Source organism: Chrysochloris asiatica, unplaced genomic scaffold (genome assembly GCF_000296735.1).
Source record: "Chrysochloris asiatica unplaced genomic scaffold, ChrAsi1.0 scaffold00065, whole genome shotgun sequence".
Lineage (NCBI taxonomy): Eukaryota > Metazoa > Chordata > Mammalia > Afrosoricida > Chrysochloridae > Chrysochloris > Chrysochloris asiatica.
In genome coordinates, this window is record NW_006408583.1 from 5196905 (window position 1) to 5222928 (window position 26024).

Sequence of the window (26024 nt, forward strand, 5' to 3'; positions counted from 1 at the left end):
CACAAAAAGACAAGTCCTGTTGCATAAAATTGGCACCTTCAAATGGAAATGACCACTTAGCTGTGATGGAGAAAGCAAAACAGAAAGGCAGCAGGGAAAAGCCAGGAATACCCTAAGGCTCACAGTGTAAAGGCCTGGTGAGCAGCAGAACTAGGTGCTGGAATGACAGAATCGAACCTCATAAATCAGGGCCAGACCATCTAAAGCCAGGTTTAAAGACATTTCTCACTTTTCAAATGTTACACAGCCGAAGCCCAACTGATTGAAACAACCCTTAACTCACCTCCAGGGCCCCATCAGAGTCCGAGGAGAGGTTGGCTTCATGTTTGGATACGATGACAGCAAGGCTGCTTAAAGCTAACAGCGCATTCCCTTTGACCACTGGGCTGTCCCTGTTTAAAAAGAAAAAAATCCAAGAAAGGACTATGGGCAGAAAGCAGAAGACAAAGTGCTTATCCAGAGCAGATAAGGTCAAAGGAATACTTCCATACCTTCAGTGAGCCTGCTAAACACAAGTCTGTTTTAGTCTGATGCCAATAGTTTCTTCTGACATGTATGCTGATTTGTAACTCTCTTCTTCAATGCATAGTCATTATAAATCTTTTATTGGAAGTTAAAAATTCAAGCTCATATAGCTAGCTTTTTTCCTGAGGTTTTTTTTTTTTTCTTTAAGTCACCTGAAATTGCATTTCCTAAGTGATCTTTTGTGCCACATTGGTCAATATAAATTTATTGGCTTGATCTGCAAACAAACTAAGGACCGTTCTGTGGATAAGCTCACCAGAACAGAATGGTTTCAGGCTTTTCAGAAGCAGTGGTGTGTGGAGCCGGCTTCTAGTGAAGCACTTCAAACAGCAGTCTTCACTTACATCTTGGCAGACGGGCAGCCTTCTCAGTCATTAGTTTCCTCCCCTTCTTTCTCTTTATACACACATGCCAAAGCCAATAACAGTTTGTAATAGAATTTACAAAATTGAATAGGAGACCCTAGATAAGATATGAAAAGGGTCTGATTTCAGGCTCTAAGGATATGAAAATTTCCCTTTTATATAGTCCAAATGGAAATTTCCTAATAGTAGCAATAAATAAGTCTGATTTTTGAATTTAGTATCAAGAAAACTGAAGCTTTTTAATACACTCGCCACTTGAAAAATGTGCATTTAGTGTTATTCCATAATTCCAAATGAATCCTATAGAAGAAAGTCCCGAACGGACACTGATGAGATGCTAATTCTGTCACAACAAAACTCAGGCCATAGGACACATGTACCATCAGCTGGTAACTCTCAGTTAGTCCTAGGATTGTGGGCTTCCATAAAGGCAGAGAATGCTCCATAAAACCAGAACCAGAATTTCATGTATATTTTCAAGAATCACACCCTATTTGTCCCAGTGCAGATATACATGGGATGAGGAAGACATAAGCTCTAGTGCACCTGGCAGGCCAGCTAGAACCTCCATAGTCAGACCATAAACATGACTTCATATGTGTATTAAAAGCTTAGTGTACACATATGTTCTTGCCAGTTTGCTACCATTGGTAAGGACTGGACTCAGGGCCTCCTATTATCAAATGCTCATGTCTGTCCACCCACCTATCTTTGCTCCCTTCTTCTTCACCTCCACATTGTTGTTGGTGCCAGCAGTTATTGTCAGTGAAGACCAGCTCTGTACACACTTGGCCATTTTGTTCAGCCATCCTTGGCTTCCTTTCTCAGTGATCTAACCATAAGTGGGTAAGACATTAAATACTATATATAATATATAATATACTGCCTGCTGCCAACAACATCTTTCCTTCTTCTGACACAGTTGTTGTTTAAGAGTCATCAAGTTGGTGCTTACCACAGAAACCATGGATAGGGTTTCTGAGACTAGAAATCTTTATGGGAGCAAAAGCTTCCTCTTTTTCCCACACAAAGGCTGATGGATTCAAACCTTGTTTCTAGCAGCCCAATGTGCAACCCACACCACCACCAGCCTTCCTCCTTCTGACGTATTGAAGAAAACTGACAAAGACCTGAGGTCTAAGCAGAAGGCCCCAATAGAGTTCAGCAGTGAGGTTAATTGAACATACCTTTAGCTAATAATAAACCAACAGGAATGAAATAAGATTTGGGCATTCCTATAAGACTAAGGTAAGGAGCTCTGGTAGCATAGTGGTTACGAATTGGGCTGCAAACCTCAAGGTCAGCAGTTCGAAACTACCAGCTGTTCCACGGGAGAAATATGAGGCTTTCTGCTCCGTAAAGATTTACAGCCTCGGAAACCCTGTATAGGGTCGTTGTGAATCGGAACCGACTCCACAGCACACAATCACCACCAGCCATAAACCTAAGGTGGAGGGTCAGAGAAAAAGAGATGAATTGGCCAAGTGGCAGCATCAATGGGCTCAAGTGTGGCAACAGTAGTGAGGTTGGCCCAGGATCGGGCAGTGTTTCGTTCTGTTGTGCATAGGGTCTCTATGAGTCAGTATAACTCGATGGCACCTAACAACAACAACATAAGCCCGGGTGGAGTCCTGGTGTGGCGTGGTGGGTTAATGTGCTGTATTCAAAGTTGTTTGAACCTGCAAGGTTGGTTGTTCAAGCTTACCAGCCACTCCTCGGAAACCCTATGCAGGGTAACTATGGGTTAGAACCAACTTGAAGGCACTTAAGAACACACCAAAAAGTGCTGGCAATACAATCAAAATCTTTATTTCTAACACAAGTGAGACTATCCTAAGGGTTTTCCCCCTAAAAACAGCCATGAATTTCTCAACGTTGTTGTTGGTGGTGTACCGTGGAGTCGGAGTCGCTTCTGACTCATAGCCACCCTGTACAGGGTTTCTGAGGCTGTAAATCTTTACAGGAGCAGAAAGCCTCATTATTCTCCTGCGGAATGGCTGGTAGTTTTGAACTTCTGACCTTGAGGTTAGCAGGCCAACTCATAACCAACCACTACGCTTCTTGGTCCGGCTCAATCCGCACAATTGTTGTTTGTGCCCACTGTTGTAGCCGCTGTGTCGATCCATCTCTTTGAGGAGCTTCCTGTTTTTCACTGACCCTCTACTTTACCAAGCATGATTTCCTTTTCTAGGGACTGGTCCCTCCTGATAACATGTCCAAAGTATGTGAAACAAAGTCTCCCCATCTCACTTCTCAGCTGTATTCTGACTGTACTTCTTCAAGGACAAATTTGTTTGCTCTTCTGGCAGTGTATGGCAATTTCAATATTCTTTGACAACACCATAATTCAAATGCATCAAATCTTTTCAGGTCTTCCTTCTTCACTGCCCTGCTTTCATACCCATACCTCAAAGTGCTATCTTTGCTCTTTAATTCTTTAAGGAAGTCATTTGCAATGGATTTATCTGATGCAATATATCATTTGATTTACTGACAGCTGATTCCATGAACACTGATTGTGTATCCAAGTAAAATGAAATCCTTGACCACTTCAATCTTTTCTCTGTTTAGCATGATGTCTATTGGACCAGGTGTGAGGATTTTTGTTTTTATTGCATTGAGCTGTGATTAATACTGAAGGTGGTTTTCTTTGATCTTCATTAGCAACCGCTTCAAGTCCACTTCACTTTCATCAATAAAGGCTGTGTCAGCTGCATATCACACATTGTTAATAAGCGTTTCTCCAATCCTGATACGACTTTCTTCTTCTTAGAATCCAGTTTCTTTGACTATTTGCTCAGTATACAGACTGAATAAAATCTTGAAAGGATACAACCCTGGCACATACCTTTCCTGATTGTAAACCATATAGTAATCCCTTGGTCTGTTAGAACAATTGATTTTTGGTCTATATACAAGTTCCTCATGAGCACAATTATGAAGACCCCATTCCTCTTCAATGAACTTCCATTCATCTCAATGTTAATGTTACCTATTGTCTGTTATGATCCACATAGTTGAATGCCTTTGCATAATCAATAAGGCACAACCAAACATTTTTCTGTTATTCACTTTCAGCCAAGATCCATCAGCCATCAATAATGATCTCCTTTATTTGAGGTTCTCTTCTGACTCTGGCTTGAATATCTGGCAGCTCCTCACTGATGTACTGCCACAACCACTTTTTAATTATTTTCAGCAAAATTTTACTTGCATGTGACATTAATGCTGCTGTTTTGATAACTTCCATATTCCGTTGGATCACGTGTCTTTGGAATGGGCACAAATATGGATCTCTTCCAGTCAGTTGGCCAGGTAGCTGTCTTCCAAGTTCCTTGGCATAGACAAGTGAGTGTCTCTAGTGCCACATCAGTTTGTTGAAACATTTCCATTTCCATTCTGGCAATTTGGGGAGTCGTTTTTATCAACGAATGCTTTCAGTGCAGCTTGGACGTCATCTTTCAATACCATAGATTCTTGATCATAAGCTGCCTCCTGAAATGACTGAATCCTGACCAGTTCTTTTTGTTACAATGGCTGTAAATTCCAATCCATCTTCTTTTGATGCTTCCTGTATCATTCAATATTTTTCCTGTAGAATTCTTCAGTACCATAACTTCAGTTCTTTCAGCTTGAGAAAAGCTGAGTGTGTTCTTCCCTTTAGGTTTTCTAACTTGGGTCTTTGCATGTTTCATTTTAATACTTTGTATTCTCCAGCTATCCTTTGATATTTTCTGTTCAGCTCTTTAACTTGATTATTACTTCCATTTGCTTTATCTACTCTATTTTCAAGAGCATGCTTCAGAGACTCTTCAGATATCCACTTTCTATTCTTTCCTGACTTTTTAATGGTCTTTTGCTTTCTTCATGTATGATAATCTTGATGCCATCCTCTCTCTGGTCTTTGGTCATTAGTGTGCAATGCCTCATATTTCTTCTTAAAATTGCCTCTAAATTCAGGCAGGATAAATTAAAGGTCACATTTTGGTTCTTGTGGACTTGTTTCAATTTTTTTCAGCTTCTGCCAGAACTTGGACATATGCAATTGGCGGTCTGTTCCATTGTCGAACGCTGGCCTTATCTTGGCTGATGATATTGAGCTTCTGCATCATCTCTTCTAACAGAGTAGTCAATTTGATTTCTGTTTATTTCGTCTAGCAAGATCCATGCGTATAGTTACCATTTATATTGTTGTAAAAAGGTATTGATGTTACATTCCTGGTGTGGTGCTGTATGATAAGCACTGGACTGTGGACCACAAGGCTTGCAGTTCAAACCCACCACGTGCTCCTTGGAAACCCTATACAGGGTTGCTGTAAGTCAGAACCGACTCGACGGCACTTATCAACAATAAAAATGTATTTGCAATGAATTTGCAATGTTGGTTTTGCAAAATTCTATCATGCAATTTCCAGCATCATTTCTATTGGGAAGGCCACATTATCCAACTAATGATCCCTCCTCTTTGTTTCCAACTTTTTGCATTCCAATCACCAATAATTATCAATGCATCTTGATTGCATGTTTGATCAATTTCAGACTGCAGAAGTTGGTAAAATTCTTCAGATTCTTCCTCATTGGTTTTTCAGGTTGACATATAAATTTAAATAACAGGTGCATTAACTGGTCTTCATTGTGGGTAGATAGATACTATCCTATCACAGACAACAATGTATTTCAAGACAGATCTTGAAACGTTCTTTTTGACAATGAGACCCCATACCTCTTCAATTTGTCATTCCCAGCATAAGAAACTATGTGATTGTTCAACTCAAAATGACTAATACCTGTTCATTGCTGATCACTAATGACATAAAGATAGTGATCTTTATGCACTGATTTCCTTTTAAATGACTTCCAATTTTCTTAGATTCATATTTTGGACATTTCATGCTCCAATTATTAATGGATGTTTATAGCTATTTCTTCTCATTTTGAGTCACACCCCATTAACAAATGAAGGCCTCATAAACTTTGCTCCAACCACAACATTAAGGTTGACTCTACTTTAAGGCGGCAGCTCTTCCCCAGTTGAATTCTGAGTGCCTTCCAACCTGAGGTGCTCATCTTCCAGCATTCTATTAATTTTTATTACTGGTCTGGAAGTTTAGCTAAAACTGTCCACCATGGTTGACCCTGCTGGCATTTGAGGCACCGTTGGCATGTTGTTATTAGGTGCCATTGAGTTGGTACCGACTCAGAGCGACCTTATGCACAGCAAAAAGAAACATTGCCCAATCCTGGGCCAACCTCACTACTGTTGCCACATTTGAGGCCATTGATGCTGCCACTTGGCCAATCCATCTCGTTGGGGGTCTTCCTCTTTTTCCCTGACCCTCTAACCTTACCAAACATGATATCCTTCTCCAGCGACTGCTCCCTCCTGACAATATATCCAAAGTATGAGAGACAAAGTTTGGCCATCTTGGCCTCCAAGGAGCACTTGGGCTGTACTTCTTCCAAAATGGATCTATTGGTTCTTTTAGCAGCCTATGGTACTTTCAATATTCTCCTCCAACACCATAACGCAAAAGCATCAATTCTTCTATGGTTTTCCTTATTCACTGTCCAGCTTTCACATGCATATGAGATTATTTGAAAATTCCATGGCTTAGGTCCGGTGCACCTTAATCCTCAAGCTGACATCTTTGCTCTTCAACACTTTAAAAAGGTCTTGCACAGCAGATTTGCCCAATGCAATATGTCGTCTGATCTCTTGACTGCTGCTTCCATGAGTGTTGATAGTTGATCCAAGAAGAATGAAGTCCTTAACAACGTCAATCTTTTCTCCATTGATAAGAATGTTATTTATTGGTCCAGTGGTGAGGATTTTTGTTTTCTTGACATTGCACTATTGGCATATCCGCCAGAATTACAGCACTATGCAGGCCACAGTGGGACAAACTGACAGATTATTAGGGTTATGAGGATTAGATCCCAGTTTTTGTCAAACTGAAGAGAAATATCCTAACATGTTATCCAGAAATCTGGTATCAAATCATGTAAAACAAGAAAACTAGACAATAGAAGAAGTGTATTTTGAACCCCAAAATTCTAAGACAAAAGCTAGTTACCATTTTAAAACACTACGTAAGATGATTTTCATTCCAAAGTTTCACTGGTTATAACATGTCAGAGCACACACTGCTTTTATCCAATTGAGAAAAACATTCAAATTCACTCTTAATAAAATTTTCAGTTACAGATTCAATGAAATTTTGAGCATTAATATTTGAATAGAAAAAAAAATTAATTTACAGACCAGACAATGCATGCCTAGGTCAAGGTACATAGTTCAGTAAGGTATTGCAACTGGGCCTTGCTCATCTGCATTCCTTGTATGGCCAACCCATTTGTCTTATGAAGGTGGTAGTGCTGGTTGTGTGTCATAAAGTCAGTTCCGACTCACAGTTACACTGTATAGGGTTTCTGAGGCTATAAATCTTTATGGGAGCAGAAAGCCTCATCTTTCTCCTGTGGAATGGCTAGCAGTTTCAAACTGCTGACCTTGAGGTTAGGACCCTGACTTACAACCACTATGCTATCAGAGCTCCTTTATCTTATGAAGAAAAGATACTCAATACATATGTAGTGAAACAAAGTAAAGAGGAGCTGGTCAATGAAAATTAGAACTAGTTCTGCAAAAATTCATCATCTTGTTATTCAAATAACTGTCCCCTACTAGTCACACAATCATGACTAATTTGCATAATTACAAGTCAGCATCAGTACAGTATTTATCTAGGCAACACCACTGACATTTTAATTAAACTGTCCTTTGAAACAAAGTGATGCCATTAACCTAATTAAAAAGCACAAGAAAAGAAGAGCTATAATGATGCTTTCATTGGGACAAAATCTTAGGTTTCATATTAGTAAAGTGACCCAATCTTTGGGGATGTTTATCATCAGGTTCAAGTTTATTTTAGTAATAACAATGAAAATACATTTACATCAATGCTCAAGTTGTATCCATGTTCTGATTCTCCCTTAGTTCTATTCCTGAGCTATAAAAGACTTAAGTGAGGAAATCAGTCTAACCTTGCAACTGGTGGTTTACTTCTGCATTAAACCCATGGCTTTGACCAAACCAACCATTCGATGGCCCAAACCAGCTCCTAGCAACCATGGGCCAAGGAAGAGAAAATGAAGCTGGCGGCAGCAGCAGGTGGGGGCAGTGCCACACCTGGTTAGAGGAAGCCAGCGGGGAGAAGTGAAGCGACTGCGACAACGTCATGGATTGCCCCTGCACTGTGATTAGTCTCAGTCTCTGGATCTCCATTGTCTCCCACTCCTTTCCTGTCATGCTGATGTTGTCAGGATCATTTCAGTAAGATAAGGTCTATAAAATACTTAGGAATTTTGGATGAAAAGCTAACACTCTGAGAACATCAATTACTTTCATTCTGTACCAGTGAGAATGTGAATACGATCTCCTTAGGCATCAGTCACAAAGTGATGCTTTGTAAATCTGATGATTAAAGTCTTGCTGAAATGAAATTTTGGAATGGATAATGCAAATGCTACTAGAAAGGTAAAATTATAGTTTGTTTTAATAGAAAGGAGTTAGTTTCTTCAGCATTCGAGTCTTTTTTGCAAATGTCAGAGGGCACTAGTTTAACAGGTTTTAAGTAGACTACATAATATAACAAATTCTGAAAGGTAAAGGTCAAAGACAGCCCATCCTCCCTATTCCCCTACTTCAGTATGCAGCTGAATGCTCTCCCACTGTGTCTAAAATTCACCAAACTCCGTATGCAGACACAAATGAGTCCCTATCCAAGACTCTCTGCATTTTCACTCTCATTTTGTCAAGACATCTATTTCCCATTGCTTCCTATGGAATTGGTTTCTAGAGGATGAGCACTTCTCTTTCTTTTATTCAGAGACACGAGGCTGAGTCATGAGGAGTAGTGATCCTGTACTAAGATCAGACTTGATGATTATGCACCTACTAAAGAAATTACTGGTGGAAAGGAAACTCTAAGGTAGACCATGGTTTTGGGTTTTTTTAAGGCAAAACCTTTAAGTTACAGACATTTTTGGAATGGCAAGGGGTTACCTATATTGCAATGGAATAATTCTGGATGACATGGACTTTGAATACACCTGAAATCCTCTAGGTCAAAGGATAAGAAGAAAGTCATGCAGAAGCAGAAGCAGCAGCAGTTTAAGATACTGTAGGAAGGGACAGGTGTACATCAAGTGATAGGGAACTTTCTGCCAGGGACAATTAGTCTGCTTGCTAACTAAAGAGCCAGCAGAAGTTGTTCAAATAGGTTCAGCAGGGTAAATTTTCTTAGTGAGAATTGGTTTAAGGTAAGTGATAATCCTCAAGGTAGCAAGACTCAAGTAAACTTTGTTAAAATAAACCTAAGAATATAACCGAAACTGCTTTTGGAAATCAGGTCTTCACAACAGAATTAAGTATTTAGAAAATTAATGTTCAGATATCGAGGACCCAGCAACAAAAGTGGAATGAAAGAAAGTCCAACTCTGGTTTATTTTCTGGTTCAGGGCTGAGATTTACAAACTATCTGTAGAATCCACATAATTCATACTACCAAGGACTTCCCCCTGCCCTGAATGAAATTACAACTCCTTTTAAAAAGTTAAGCCAATGCACCTGGCTTTTGTTTAGGCCTACAGCAAAGGCACAAGCTTGGTGATTCTTGATGTAAAAATTACATTTTTATATCCGTTTCTTTGTATTTTTACCAAAAAAAAAAAAAAAGTATAAAAAAAATGAAAGGGTAAAAGCTGATATAAAAAAAAAAGTAAATGACTATTTTAAATGTCTTAAAATTATAAAATGCACTAAACGGAAAAATATTAAGTTCCTTCCAGGGGCGAAAACAGTTTATACAGTTTTTGGTAAAGGAATAAAAGAACCTTACTTTGCAGCTGCCTTGGTGATCTCATCAGTCAGCATGTCTCTGACCCTGGAGAGAAGGTGGAAAATAGGTGTTAGTGATGATATTATAGCAAGAATGCAATCTTTTCTCTTCTTCATCAATTAATATGAACCTTCTGGCAACTACTCCAGACCTTAAAATCCCACATGTAGAATTTTAGTCTAAGACGGGAAAGAGCTGTCTTTCACTTTCAGAGCATTGCTTCGAAGAGAGCCTCATTTTCCTATTCTAAAGTTGGCTTCATGGAGGCAGGGAAGGGAAAGCAGGGAGGAAAGGTGACTAGAAGTGTCGCAATGGTGACATCCTGTAACAGAGTGTGATAAGTACACATTTGTCCTTTATAGTGCCCTGTTGTTTTGCCTAAAAGCTCACCTAACATTACTTGACTGTCTCAAAATTAGAGCTGTGGAATAGCCACTACGTGTGGCTATAAAATGAAATTTGGTTATTTAATCACACTGATGCTAAAAGAAAACGACACTTGTGGGCTTGAAGGATGGTACAAACAAGTCACATAATTACAGAACCTAATTGTTTCCCAATATATTGTTGGGTCAGTTCCGATTCCTAGTGACGCAATAAACAACAGAACAAAACACTGCACAGTCTGTGCCATCCTCACAATTGTTGTTACAATTGAACACACCGCTGCTGCCACTGTGCCAATCCATCTCGTTGGCGTCTTCCTCTTTTTCTCTGACCCACCACTTTACCAAGCACGATGTCCTTCTCCAGGGGCTGGTCCCTACTGATAGTATGTTTGAAGTAAGAAAGCCAAAGCTTGGCCAGCCCGGCTTCTAAGGAGCATTCTGGTTATATTTTTGCAACACAGAGTGGTTTGTTCTTCTGGTAGTCTATGGTACTTTTAATATTCAGCTCCAACATCATAACGCAAATGCATCAATAACTCCACAGTCTTCCTTATTCATCACCCAACTTTCACAAGCATATGAGGCTACTGAAAATACCATGGCTTGGGTCAGGTGCACCTTAGTCCTCAAACTGACATCTTTGCTCTTGAACACTTTAAAAAGGTCTTGTGCAGCAGATTTGCCCAATGTAATACATCGTTTGATTTCTTGACTGCTACTTCCGTGAGTGTTGATGGTGGGTCAAAACAAAACGAAGTCTTTGATAACTTCAGTCTTTTATATTCTTAACCATGATGCTATTTAATGGACCACTTGTGAGGATTTGGATCTTCTTTACATAGAGTTGCAACCAAGACGGAAGGTTGTGGTCCTTGATCTTGACGAGTGAGTATGAGGGTGAGTCAAAAGTTATCTAAAGTGAATATTTGTTATCAGGACTGACTGTGAGGGTTGGAAATGTAAGGGTATAGACATTTTGTAGCAAAAGTTGGGAAGTGATTGACTTTGCAGTCTAGTAGCAGAGGTCCCTGGGGCCATCAAGTGAGAAGAGTGGAGGGCGGGACCCTACTCAGAGAAACAGTGATGCCAGAGATGGAGGCAGAGATGATGACATGGAGAGATGGAGCGGCTGGGGACTCTAGACAAAGAGAGGGAGAGGGGCTGGGTGCTGACAACCCAACTGGGGGATAGGCTTGCAGGGTATAACCTTTGGTTGGTTGATGATGCATGAAGGGGATTGTAATCATGGCAATGAAATGATATATGATAGGATGAATGTAAAGCTAATGTTCTCCCATGTAAACTATCACATAATTCACAATAAAACATTTTAAAAAATTTATCTACACTCTGGCTGTAGAATTTATTTTAATTAACTTTTAGAAAAGGCAAATGCATCATTTTTCGACACAATCGCCTTGCTTTTCAATACACTTTGTCCATCTGTCAACAAGCTTGTGTTTGCCCTTTTAAAAAAAAAATGTTTTAGGCTGAGCTGTGAACCACGAATGTACCACTGTCTTCAACTTCTTCGTAAGAGGTGAAACTTTGTCTTCCAAGGGTTGCTTTCAGAGGACTAAACAGGTGAAAAGTTCAATGGAGCAAGATAGGGACTCTAGAGAAAATGCTTTATCACCTCACAACGAAGTTTTAGAAGAGTATCCAACAGTGTGGACAGAAGTATGGGAACATGCATTGTCATGTAACATCACAATGCCCTGGAACAGTAGTCCTCTGCCTTTAATCTGAGGGTTACACTTCAGCTCGTCAGTGAGCATCTCACTGTAATGAGCAATGTTGAATGTTGCACCTTTTTCCTGATAGTGTTCCAGAAAAATATAAGCATCAATTTTCCACCTGATAGTTGACTTTTGAACTTCTTCTTGGTCAGTGATTGAGGATGCTTCCATTCCATACTCTACCATTTACTCTCAGGCTCCTATTGATGAAGCCATGTCTCGTCACTAGTAATAATTTTTTTTAAAGAAACTTTTACGTTTGAGAATTGGTCCAAATTTTATTTGACAATGCCCAGAGACTTTGATTTATGTTCTTCTGTGATTTGTTTCAGTACCCATCTCACACAAACTTTTCGAAACCCAAGTCTGTCTGCCTAGGTTGATTTGCAAATGATTTTGTCACATAATCCATTGTCACTCATCTATTCGAGAGAAGCATTTCACATCCACGCCCAATGTTGTCATCAGCCGTGGCCATGTATGGGTGTTTTAACATAACCAGAGAATAGATTATTTTTTACTTACTCTCGTATTTTAAGTCTTCTTCTCTTTCAGCAAGCAAGGTTGTAGCATCTGTATATTGCTGGCTTTTATTGAATCTTCTCCAATTTTGATGCCAGGTTCTCATACAATCCTTTTTCTAGGATTATTAGCATACAGATTGAATAAGTATGATAATAGATTACAACACTGATAATCACCTTCTTGATTTTTAAACCATTCAGTGTATCTTTGGTCTATTCAAAGCACTGACTCTTGGCCTATGAACAGGATCCTCATGAGCACAATTAAGTGTTCCGGAATTCTCATTCTCCACAATGTTGTCCACAGCTTTTCATGACCCACACAGTCAAAAGCCTTTGTGTAGTCATTAACATAGATAGGCATCTTACTGATATTCTCTGTTTTCAGCCAAGATACATATGATATCAGCAATAATATCCCTTGTTCTACATCCTTGTTTGAATCAGATTTGAATATCTGGTAGTTCCCTATCAATGTACGATTACAGCCATTTAAAAATTATTTTTAGCAAAATTTTACTTGCATTTGATATTAATTATATTCTCTGATGATAAACACAACCCATTGGGTAAACTCTTTTTGAAATGGGCACAAATATGGATGTCTTCCAAACAGTTGGGCAGGTACTTTCTTCCGAATTTCTTGGCATAGATGAGTGAGTGCCACTGGTGTAACATCAGCTTGTTCAATTTGTGTTCCACCAATTCATGGAGCCTTATTTTTTGCCAATGACTTCCATGCACACTAAACTTCTTCCTTCAATACCATTGACTCTTGATAGTATGCTACCTCATGAAATGGTAGACTATAGATCATTTCTTTTAGGTACAATGACTCTGTGCATTCCTTCCATCTTCTCTTGATGCTTTCTGCATTATTCAATATTTTGCCCATAGAATCATTCAGTATATCAAGTTGAGATTTGAATTTTTTCTTCAGTTCTTTCTGATTGAGAAATGCTGAGTATGTTCTTCCCTTTTGGTTTTCCAACTTCAGGTCCTTGCACATTTCATTAGAATATCTGACCTTGTCTTCTCAAGCTGCTCTTTGAAATATTCAGCTCTTTTACCTCCTCATTTTTTTTTCCATCTGCTGTAGCATCTCTACCCTGGAAAGCAAGTTCACCATCTCTTCTGATATCCATTTTGGTCTTTTCCCACATCCTTTTCCTCTGAATGACATTTTGTTTTCTCCTGTATGATGTTCTTGATGTCATCCTACAACTCTGCTAGTCTTTGGTCATTATTGTCGAATGCGTCAAATCTATTTCTAATATGCTCTCTGAATTCCAGTGTGATTTGTTCAAGGTCATATTTTGGCTCTCATGGACTTGTTTCCATTTTCTTCAGCTTCTACCTGAACTTGCATGTGAGCAATTTGTGGTCAGTTACACAGTTTGGCCCTGGCCTTGGTTTGACTGATGATATGGAGCTTTTACACTGTCTCTTCCCACAGATGTAGTTAATTTTATTTCTGTATATTCCTTCTAGTAAGTTATATGTGTATAGTAGTCTTTCATGTAATTGTAAAAGGTATTTGCAATGCAGAAGTCATTGGTCTTACAAAATTCTGTCATACGATCTCCAGCATCTATTACCAAGGCCATATTATCCAACTACTCATCTTTCCTCTTTGTTTCCAACCTTTGCATTCTAATCAACAGTAATTATCAATACATCTTGATTGCATGTTTGATCAATTTCAGAATGACGAAGTTTGTAGAATTCTTTAATTTCATCATCACTGGTTTTAATGGTTGGTCTGTAAATTTCAATAATAGACAAATTAACTGGTCTTCCTTATAGGCATATGGATCTCATCCTGTCACAGACAGCATTATACTTCAAGTCAGATCTTGAAACGGTTCTTTTTGATGATGACAATTTGTCATTGCTGGCATAGTAAACTATGTGATCATTAGAATCAAAATAGCAAATACCAGTCCATCTCAGATCACTAATGCCTAGGATATTGATCTTTATGTGTTCTGTTTCATTTTTGACAACTTCTAATTTTCCTAGACTCACACTTTGAATAATCCAGGGTCTGACTATTAATGGATGATTACAAATATTCCTCCTTATTTTGAGTTGTGCCCCTTCAACAAATGAAGGTCCCAAAAGCTTCACTCCATTCGCTTGCTCAAGGACAACCCTACTTTGAGAAGGTAGCTCTTTCCCAGTCATATTTTTGTGCTTTCCAAATTGAGGGTCTCATCTTCCAGCACTATGTCTGAAAATATTCTGGTGCTATTCATAATGTTTCAATAGTCAACATTTTGGTGCTATCTGATTGTGTTCCACTGCTATTCCTAAGTTCTCTAGTGACTTACCATTCAGAAGTAGTCTGCCTCTTCTTATTACTAGTCTGTCATAGTCTGGAAGCTCAGCTGAAACCTGTCTACAAGGGTGACCCTGCTGGTATTTAAAACACTAGAGTGGCACAGCTTTCAGCAACATACAAACCAACACTTTACAACAAACTGACAGATGAGTGGTGGGTTTTTCAACATGTTGTTAAGTACCGTTGAGTTGGTTCAGACACATAACGACCCTGTATAGGGTTTCCAAGGTGCAATAAAGTGAAAAAACAACCACTGGCAACCAAATTTGCATTTTGAAGAGAGCTTCATATACATTTGCACTATATATTTTGAATTTCTAAATTCAATTTTATATGTAGTATAAATTTTGCATTCAAATGTAAATTATATGTACACTCATAAGTATTTGCAGTCAAAATATAATAGAATCTTAGCTACCTACATATTTGAGAATTGAGTCATTATGAAGAACCAAGTTTTTAAAATAGTTGAACACTGCTCCAATAGACTTTAAACTTACATTATTAAAAAAGCCAGCTCACAATATTTTTCTCTAAAATGTATTGTTCATACTTATCTTCCTAAAGGATTATAGTGAATTCAATGTCATCTTCTTCTAGTTAACTAGGAATATTTAATAATAATTACATGTCTATAGTTCCAGGATCAAATCTTCCACTTATGTGCCAAATTTCTGTATACATCTACTTCGATCTCTCTTCTGCGTCAACAATTTTTCTTCTCTACTTGTATTATTCCTCTTAGCATGTGAACGTGCTATAATATTGAGCATCTAAAAAAGGAGAAAAAGCCCTCCAGTGTATTTATTGCCTGATGTGTCTGCTTCACATGCATCCAAACCAAACCCGTTGCCATGAAAGAGTTGATTCCAATTCATAGCAATTCCATGTGTCAGAGAGTAGAACTGCTCCATAGGCTTCTATTGGCAGTAGTCTTGGCTTTTCTTCCATGGTACCACTTGTTGCTGTTGTTAAGTGCTGCCGAGTCGATTCCAACCCATAGTAACCCTGCATAGGGTTTCCAAGGAGCAGCTGGGGAGCTTGAACCACCAACCTTGCAGTTCAAACAGTTGTGCAGTCTGACACATTAGACCACAGTGTCACACTAGGACTCCATGGTACCACTGTTGTTATGTGCCGTGGAGTCAGTTCCGACTCATAGCTATCCTGTACAGATTTCTGAGGCTATAAATCTTTACGGAAGCAGAAAGCCTCATCTTTCTCCCACGGAACAGCTGGTACTTTCGAACTGCTGATCCTCAGGTTCGCAGCCCAATTCGTAACCACTATGCTATCAAAGCTCCTTATGGTACCACTAGGTGAGTTCAAATAATTGACCTCTAGGTTGATTGACATTAAGTGCTGTTAAATCAGTTCTGATTCATATACCCTGTTGCAGTCTGAAAAAACAATCACCATACATCTAAGCTGAGCCTTCTACCTTGAATTTAACTGTTCCAGTAAAAACCCTTGAAAGCTACTGTTTAACTGAATCTTGCTCTCTGAATCAAACTGGCTAATAAAAGACATGTTTTCGGTTACAAGTCATTCCATGAAATCATCTTTGTAAGTTTTGGTCTTTCTTAAAAGACTGATAGAAAGATCAGTTCTTTATGCTAGCTGATTTTCACACAATGTTTGTGACATCCATCAAGCTCAAAGCTTGTAGAAGCCAAGTTGCTCCTTTAAAAAACAAAACAAAACAACAACAAAAACCTGCTGAACCTGTGGGATCCCAACTTCAGTAGCGATCACAAAATGGAAATCCTAGTCTCCTTCCATCAGTTTCTAAAAGTCAGTCAGTTTCATTATTTGTTAAAATTAAGTTCTTCCCGTGCTTGACTCATTATTGAGATCTTCCCGACCTTCCTTAAAATGCTGACCTTTCTAAAATTTTTTATTTTATGTGGGTCAACATTCCTGTATATTTTCTGCTAAGACTCAGTGATTTGGGAAAACACTCACTTGAGTTTTATTAGAAATTTGATATTATCTCTGACCTCAAAATTGCTTTTTTCAGGCATAAAAAATATTCTTTTGTTCTGAAGACACCCTACAGAGACTCAGACAAATGTTACTGAGAGAATTTGTCTTCAGGCCTCCAAAGATTACAGAGACATGTTTAAATATGTTTTTCTTGGAATAAATCGTATGAATTGGAAACCCAGTAGCAATACACTTTGTTATTGTTGTGAAGTGCCGTCAAGTCGGTTCCGACTCATAGCGACCCTGTATAGGGTTTCCAAGGAGCAGCTGGTGAGCTTGAACTACCGACCTTGCAAGCAATATACTTTAGGGTGGTGTAAATGACTAAGTGCCTGGCTACTAACCAAAAGAGTGGTTCAAACCCACCCAGAGATACCTTGCAACAACAGCCTAATGATCTGCTCTGAAAGGGCACATCTGTTGAAAACCTAGCTAGCACACTTCTACCCTGACACACATGGGGTTGCCATGAGTCAGAACAGACTCAAAGGCAGCAGGTAAATTTGAAGAAATAAAAAATGTACCACCCAGAAAAAATTAACATTTGCATAAGATGAGTTTAAAAACCTATTATTTTTAAAAACAGAACAAAACCAAAATTCTTTATTTATAATCTTAAATTTACAAAGACCTGGGGAACACACTTTGCCTGTCTCAAGCTGAAAGAACTGAAGATAAATTTGAATTGTCAAGTTGCAATATTTAAGGATTCTATGGATAAAATATTGAATGATGCAGGAAGCACCAGAAGAAATTAGAAAGATTACATACAATTACTGGACCAAAAAGAATTGACTGCCTTTTCAGTAGTTCTGAAGGTTAAGTACGAGCAAGAACCAACGGTACTAAAGAAAGTCCATGCTGCACTGAACGTGAAAAACAAGACTCACGCAAGTGACAGAATACTAACCAAGATGGTGCAACAAATGGATGCAATGTTGTAAGTGCGCAATTGTCTATGCCAAGAAATTTAAAGACATCTACCTTGCCAACCAACTGGAAGAGATTCTTATTTGTGCCTATTATAAAGAAGGGTGACCCAACAAAATGTTGGAATTGTCAAACAATATCACTAATATCAAACAAGTAAAATTTTCATGTGGATAATTCAAACATAGTACACAGACAGGGAACTGCCAGAAATTTAAGTCATATTTAAAAGAAACTGTAGAATGAGTGATATCACTGTTGATATCAGATGAATCTTGGTTGTAAGCAGAGACTACCAGAAAGATGTTTCCTTGTGTTTTACTGACTACAAAGGTATCGAACTGGGTGGATCATAACAAATTATGGATAGCATTGAAATGAATGGAAATTCCAGTTCACTTAACTGTGCTCATGCAGAACCTGTGCCTACACCAAGATGCAGTAGTTCAAACAGAACAAGAGGATACTGCATGGCTTAAAATCAGGAAAGATGTATTACAGGACTGTATCATTTCAATATACTTATTAAGTATGTATGTTGAGCAGATAATCTGAGACACTGAACTACTGAAAAGGAACTTAGAATCAGAATTGAAGGAAGACTCATGAGCATTCTGTGATATGAAAATGATACAACCTTGATTGCTAAAAATGCCAAGACTTAAAATAGTTACTGAGAAAAATCAAGGACTTCAGCCTTCAGTATAGATTGTACATTAGCAAAAAGATTAAAAAATCCTCAGAGCTGGACCAGTAAGAAACTCATGATAATGGAAAAAATATTGAAGTTGTCAGGAACTTCATTTTACTTTGTTCCACAATCAACACTCAAGGAAGCAGCAGCTAAGAAATCAAACAACATATTGCATTGGACAAATCTGCTGCAAAAGATTTCTTTCAAGTATTAAAGGGCAAAGATGTCATTTTGAGGACTAAGGTGTGCCTGACCTGTACCAGGGTATTTTCAATCACTTCATACATATGCATAGGAAAGCTGAATAATGAATAAAGAAGACTGAAGAAGAATTGATGTCTTTAAATTATGGTGTTAGTCCATTGTCATTTGGCATAACATAGTCCACAAAGACGCTGTTCTACATCCTACTTTGGTGAACAGTGCCTGGACTCTTGAAAGCTCATGGTGCAACTATTGGTATCTCCATGTACGGAGTAAGGAAGAGTGATGCGAACTGAAGTTGCTTGGAATCAATTAGTCCAAAAGACTAACAGGACAAGTGAACATCAATCTCTACAACTCTGAAACCAGAAGAACTAGACAGTGCCTGGCTACTACTACCAACTGCTCTGAAAGGATCAAATTAGAATGTCCTGGATAGAGTAAGAGAAAATGTGGGGAGAAAAAACCTCAAAATTATAAAAGAAGACTAGGCTTACTTATCAGAAAAAGATTTCAGGAAACAGAGACTACAATCCTCAACAACCCTTGCATCTTGTGGTCTAGAAAGGAATTCAAACTTGTGGCCCAAATTTCAGCCAAGGGATTGTTGTTGTTGTTAGGTACCATTGAGTCAAGGCCAACTCATAGCGACTTGATGCACAGCAGAATGAAACACAGCCCAATCCTGGGCCAACCTCACTACTGTTGCCACGCTTGAGTCCACAGATGCTGCAACTTGGCCAATCCATTTCGTTGGGGGTCTTCCTCTTTATCTCTGACCCTCCACCTTACCAAACATGATATTCTTCTCCAGTGACTAGTCCTTCCTGACAATGTGTTCAACGTATGGGAGATGAAGTTTGGCCATCTTGACCTCCAAGGAGCACTTTGGCTGCACTTCTTCCAACACGGATCTATTGGTTCTTTTGGCAGCCCATGGCACTTTCAATATTCTCCTCCAACACCATAACTCAAAAGCATCAATTCTTCTACGGTCTTCCTTATTCACTGTCCAGCATTCGCATGCATATGAGGTTATTGAAAATACCATGGCTTGGGTCAGGTGCACCTTAGTCCTAAAGCTGACATCTTTGTTCTTCAACGCTTTAAAAAGGTCTTGTGCAGCAGATTTGCCTAAAGCAATACGTCGTTTGATCTCTTGACTGCTGCTTCCATGAGTGTTGACAGTTGATCCAAGAAGAATGAAGTCCTTGACAACTTCAGTCTTTTCTCCGTTGATAAGAATGTTATTTATTGGTCCAGTGGTGAGGATTTTTGTATTCTTTACATTGAGATGTAATCCATATCGAAGGCTATGCTCTTTGATCTTCATCAGTAAACGTTTTAAGTCTTCTTCACTTTCAGCAAGCAAGGTTGTATCATCTGCATATCACAGGTTTTTAATTAGTCTTCCTCCAATCCTGATGCCACATTTTTCTTCACATAACCCAGCTTCTCAGATTATTTGCTCAGCATACAGGCTGAATAAGTATGTTGAAAGAATACAACCTTGTTCCACACCTTTCTTAATTTTAAACCATTCATTCAGTGTTCCCATGTTCTGTTTGAACAACTGCGTCTTGGTCCAGGTACAGATTCCTCATGAGTACAATTAAGTGTTCTGGAATACTCATACTTCACAATGTTGTCAATAGCTTGTCATGATCCACAGAATTGAAAGCCTTTGCATAGTCAATAAAGCACAGGTAAACATCTTTCTGATATTCTCTGCTTTCAGCCAAGATCCATCGGACATCAGCAATAATATCCCAGATAGATAGCGGAAGAACAACACTAGTAAGGTTTGTTCACTATGGAATAGTCAATCATTCAAAATCAAAAGGGCAACATTTCCCTAAGAATACAGTTGAGAAGAGAGAGAAGAGATGGGAAGGTGGGTGGAATGGAAACAGGAACCACAGGAGGAAGTGGGATCACTGCTTCTGCCTGGGGGAGAGTGCAGTCATTGAGATGAAACAAAGGGGAGGATTTGTTGAATGTAAAACTGATGATCTGGTCTGTAGACCTTCACTCAGTTTAAAATAAAAAGTTAAAAATTATGGTGTTAGTAAAAAATACTGAATATACCATGGACTTCTAGAAGAACAAACAAATATGTTTGGGAAGATGTACAGCCATATTTCTCCTTAGAAGTGAGGATAATGAGACTGTTTCTCACATACTTTAGAACTGTTATCATCAGGGACCAGTCCCTGGGGAAGGAGATGATGCTTAGTAAACCAGAGGGTTAGTGAAAAAGAGGAACACTCTCAATAAGATGGACTGACACAGTGGCTGCAACAATGGGCTCAAACAGATCAACAATTCTGAGACTAGGGAAGGACCAGATAGTGTTCTGTTCTGTTGTCCAAAGAATCTCAATGCATTGGAATGAAGTAAATGGTACCTAACAACAACAACAATCATAAATCCAGTGGTATAATGTTTTCAACTGTATGACTGGGTTATTTTGTTTTGTAATCTGGGAAATGAAACTTTAAATAGAATCAATTATACACACACACATCTACAAACACTACTCTAACATTTCTACATGTGACAACTGTCAGTAAATATAAGTCGAAAAACAACCTTTGAACACATTATTAGGTTTAAACTACCTATGGCTGTAGACAAAGCTATTTGGATTCTAGGCATTTTACCTACATTTAGGATGCTGTAGCGTAGTGGTTATGAATCGGGCTGTGAACCATAAGGTCAGCAGTTCGAAACTACCAGCTGCTCCGCGGGAGAAAGATGAGGCTTTCTACTCCCGTAAGGATTTACACCCTCAGAAACCCTGTACAGGGTCCCTATGGGTCGGAACCGACTCGAAGGCACTTAACAACAACAACAACACTAAACTGACAAGGTACTCTGACCACCCCTTGTAACAATTTGAATTGCTTTCACTGTGCCAGCACTCACATGTTGTTGTTGTTAAGTGCCGTCGAGTCAGTTCCGACCCATAGCAACCCTGTACATGGTTTCCGAGGCTGTAAATCTTAACAGGAGCAGAATGCCTCATCTTTCTCCCGCAGAGCGGCTGGTAGTTTCGAAAAGCTGGCCTTAAGGTTCGCAGCCCGATTCGTAACCACTATGCTACCAGAGCTACTCTAGATAATCTTGTGCAGACTCACTGGAGTGTCTGCCAAAGAAATGAAGCCCTGACATGGTAAAGTCACTCTTAATAGTGACAACATCTTGAGGTAGGCTGGAATGAGAGGGTGGAATGCTTTGACTAAATGTGAGGTAGGAAGACAATGAACTGAAAGGGAAATATCGAATTTTTCATTAAAAAGCATATAACATAATAACAGGGGTAAAAAGGAAAATTAATCCTTTCCATCGCTCCTCCACACTACGTTAGAGAATGATAAACATATAAAGTTTATGGAGTAAATCTATCCTTATAACTTTATTTGAGGATGAGAGGGAAATAGACCAATGAGATTTCTATATGTAGAACATAGGCCATCCTTCTCATAGTGCACTTCCCCTGACAACCAATGAGCAGTAGGTTGCCACCCCCTTACCAGAGCCAGGCTGCGTTTTTTTTGTACTGCACCTCTTGAAGGCCTTCTTTTCCGTGCTTTAACTGTAACTCCAGCTCTGCCATTCGTCCCTGGAAAACAGAGCATCAATCAGCATGCACACCCTATGGCAGAAATCATCGTAACTTTTCTTGCCAAAACACTTAGAACATGTATTCTTTCCCTACTGGCCTCTAGTGTCCTGATGGGGCAGTAGATTATGAACGGGGATATTTGAAAGAAGAAAATCACATCACTGCTCAAGGCCTTCTCTATTTACCAAAGAAATGATGCCTGGGAAAGTTGTATATTCAGCAAGTTTAGAGCAGAAGCCTTTGAGATTATCTACTAAAACAGATTTCAGTATCACAGGCCCCATTTTAAAAATCACCGAATGGTGCCAGTTTACATTCCCATTGCAGTAAATAAAAGTTGTGGGTACTTCAAGTCCTCACCAATATTTTGAATTGTTAAGATCTTTGTCAGGTTTAAATTGATATCTCAATAAACTTTTAAATTTCATTTCATAGTTTACTAATGAGATTGATCACTGTTTCACATACTGAATGACTACTTGAGTCACCTGTTCTGTCTACTTTCTAGATTTTTTTTTTCTCATTTTATAATCTTACTGTGTGTTCTATGGAAGAAGAACATGTATCTCCATTCTCTAGAGAAGAAAGTAATGCATCTTAAAGGGTTAAGAATGTGGGCTTGACATCCAGCTAATAAAAAGTGAGTGCATATTCACAAGAACACCCACACTTGCAGAAAATACCCACTTGACCTGGCTTCAATGGATGGATGATCAGAACTCAACTAGAAGAAGAAAAAAGAGTAATATGATACAATTTGATGAATTTGACCTACACCTATGGATGCAATAACTCAAAAGAGGGAACAAATCTTTACAGCGAGGATCACTCCCACCCCCTCGATACACAGGATAGACAGGGATGGGCAACTTGGACATTGGCGATCCAAAATGGAGGGCCGCAAAGGCAAGAAGTGACTGGCTTACAAGCTTTCAAGAGGGAACCTAGATCCAGAGAGTGTGGAGGAAGGTAGAATCTCTACTAAGTAGTATTCAATCTGTTTGGGTGAGGCTGATGAAAGGAGATGGGGATGGGTGTCTTGTGGCACAATAGTGAATAATTGTTATCAGGACTGACTGTGAGGGTTGGAAATGTAAAGGTAGACATTTTGTAGCAAAAGGAGGGGAGTGGTTGACTTTGAAGTCCAGGAGTAGATGTCCCTGGGACCATCAAGGGAGAACAGTGGAGTGTGGGACCCTACCCAGAGAAGCAGTGATGCCAGAGATGGAGGTAGAGACGATGATGTGGAGAGATGGAACGGCTGGGGACTCTAGACCCAGAGGGGGAGAGGGGCTTTGTGCTGACTACCAGTGTGCAGGCCTGCAGGCCTGCAGGGTATACCCTCTGGCTGGTTGATGATGCATGAAGGGGATTGTAATCATGGCAATGAAACGATATATGATAGGATGAATGTAAAGCTAATGCTCTCCCATGTAGCCTATCTCATAATTCACAATAAAATATTAAAAAACAAAAGAATGTGGGCTTGAGAGTCAGACTCCCTTCCTCCAATTATATTTCTACTTATTATGTGTGCAAATATTGGCTTTCTAAGTTTCAGTTTCCTCACTGCAATCTCATGGTATTGTTGCGGTTGTTGTCAAGTGCTATCGAGTCTGTACTAACTCATAGCAACCCTATATACAGCAAAACAAAACACTGGCATAGTCCCACGCCAACCTCACAATTATTGCTATGTTTGAGCCCACTGCTGCTGCCACTGTGCCAATCCATCTAGTTGGGGTCTTCCACGTTTTCTCTGACCCTCCACTTTAAGAGATATGAAATCCTTCTCCAAGGACTGGCCCCTTCTCACAATATGTATGAATTATGAGAGTCAAAGCTTGGCCATCCTGGTTTCCAAGGAGCATTCTGGCTGTACTTCTTTCAACAAAGACTTGTTTGTTCTTCTGGCAGTCCATGGTACTTTCAGTATTCTTCTTCAATGCCATAACTCAAATGCATCACTTCTTCTACAGTTTTCCAACTTTCACATGTGCATTAGGTTATTGAAAATAATGTGGCTTGGGTCAGCCACACGTTAATCCTCAAACTGGCATCTTTGCTCTTGAACAGTTTAAAGAGGTCTTGTGCAGCAGACGTGACTAATGCAATACGTAACTTGATTTCTTGACTGCTGCTTCCATGAGCATTGAAGGTTGATCTGAGCAAAATGAAGTCTTTGACAACTTCAATCTTCTTCATTTATATGGATATTGTTTACTGGTGCAGTGGTGAGGATTTTTGTTTTCTTTACATTGAGATGCAACCCATACCGGAAGGCTAGGGTCTTTGATCTTAATTAGTAATATTTTAAGTCCTTTTTATTTTCAGCAAGCAAGGTTACATCTTCTGTATATTGCAGGTTGTTAATGAGTCTCCCTCCAATCTTGATGCCACATTTTTCTCCATATAACTTCTTGAATTTTTTGCTCAGCAAAAAATACAACCCTGGGACACACCTTTCCTAATTTAAAACCATTTGGTGTACCCTTGTTCTGTAGCACAACTGCCTCATTGTCTATGTGCAGGTTCCTCATGAGCACAATTAAGTGTTCCAGAATACTCATTCCCAACAATGGTGTCCATAGCTTGTCATGATACACACAATCAAAAGCCTATGAGTAGCCAATAAAGCACAGGTAAACAGCTTTCTGATATTCTCTGCTTTCTGCCAATTTCCATCTGATGTCAGTAATGATATCCTTCATTTCAGGTTGTCTTCTGAATACAGCTTGAATCCCTGGAGTGCTCTGTCATTGTATGGTTGCAGTCAATTAGCAAAATTTTACTAACATGTGATATTAATTATATTGGCCAATGATTTCCACATTCCATTGGGTCACCTTTCTTTGGAATGGGTACAAATATGGATCTCTTCTGTTAGTCAGGTAGTTGTCTTCCAAATTTCTTGGTATTGATGAGTAGTATTAGAGTTCACATTAAGGCACATTGTAAGGCATTTATTCTAACATAGTGCCTCATGAAAAACTTTAACTATCATTGTTGCTAGGTGACATGGAGTTCATTCTGACTCATAGAGACACTATCTACAACAGAAGGAAACACTACCAAATCCTGAGACATCCTTACAATTGTTGTCTGAGTCCATTGTTTCAGTCCCTGTGTGAATCCATCTCACTGAAGGTCTTCATCTTTTTTTTATTATTCTCTACTGTATCAAGCAAGGAACTCTGGTAGCATAGTGGTTACAAATCGGGCTGCCAACCTCAGAGTAAGCAGTTAAAAATTACCAAGTGTCGCGCAGGAGAAAGATGAAGCTTTCTGTTCCTGTAACGATTTATAGCCTCGGAAAACCCGTACAGGATTGCTATGAGTTGGAACCAACTTCACGGCACATAACCACCACCACCACCACTGTATCAAGCATGCTGTTATTCTCCCGGGACTGGTCCCTCCTGATAACATGTCCAAAGCCTTGCCATCATCACTTCTAAGTAACATTCTGGCAATACTTCTTCCAAGGCACATGTTTGTTTTTCTGGCAGTATATGGTATGTCTTATATTCTTTGGCAATACCGTAATCAAAGGCTTCAATTATTCTTTGGTCTTCCTTTATTCATTATTCAAGTAAAATGAAATCCTTGACAATTTCAGGTTTTCCTGTTCATTGTGATGTGTTGCTTATTGATCCTGGTGTGAGGATTTTTGTTTACTTTACATGAAGTTATAATCCTGTAGTCTTTGACCGACATCAGTAGCACTTTAAGTCCTCTTCACTTTCGCAGTCAAGGTAGTGTCATTCTTGTATAATAGGTTGTTAATGAGTCTTTCTCC

General features: G+C 39.1%; 1 protein-coding gene across 1 annotated transcript in view; it reads right to left on the minus strand.

The window, feature by feature from the left end:
• The window catches only part of FOCAD (focadhesin), a 354257-nt gene that overhangs the window by 79038 nt on the left and 249195 nt on the right, over positions 1 to 26024 (minus strand). The window contains exons 22-24 of the mRNA XM_006864465.1: positions 22134 to 22222; positions 9788 to 9832; positions 284 to 392 (exon numbers count right to left, since the gene is read on the minus strand). Of these exons, the coding sequence (XP_006864527.1) occupies positions 284 to 392; positions 9788 to 9832; positions 22134 to 22222 (243 nt within the window). The remainder of the gene's footprint in view (positions 1 to 283; positions 393 to 9787; positions 9833 to 22133; positions 22223 to 26024) is intronic.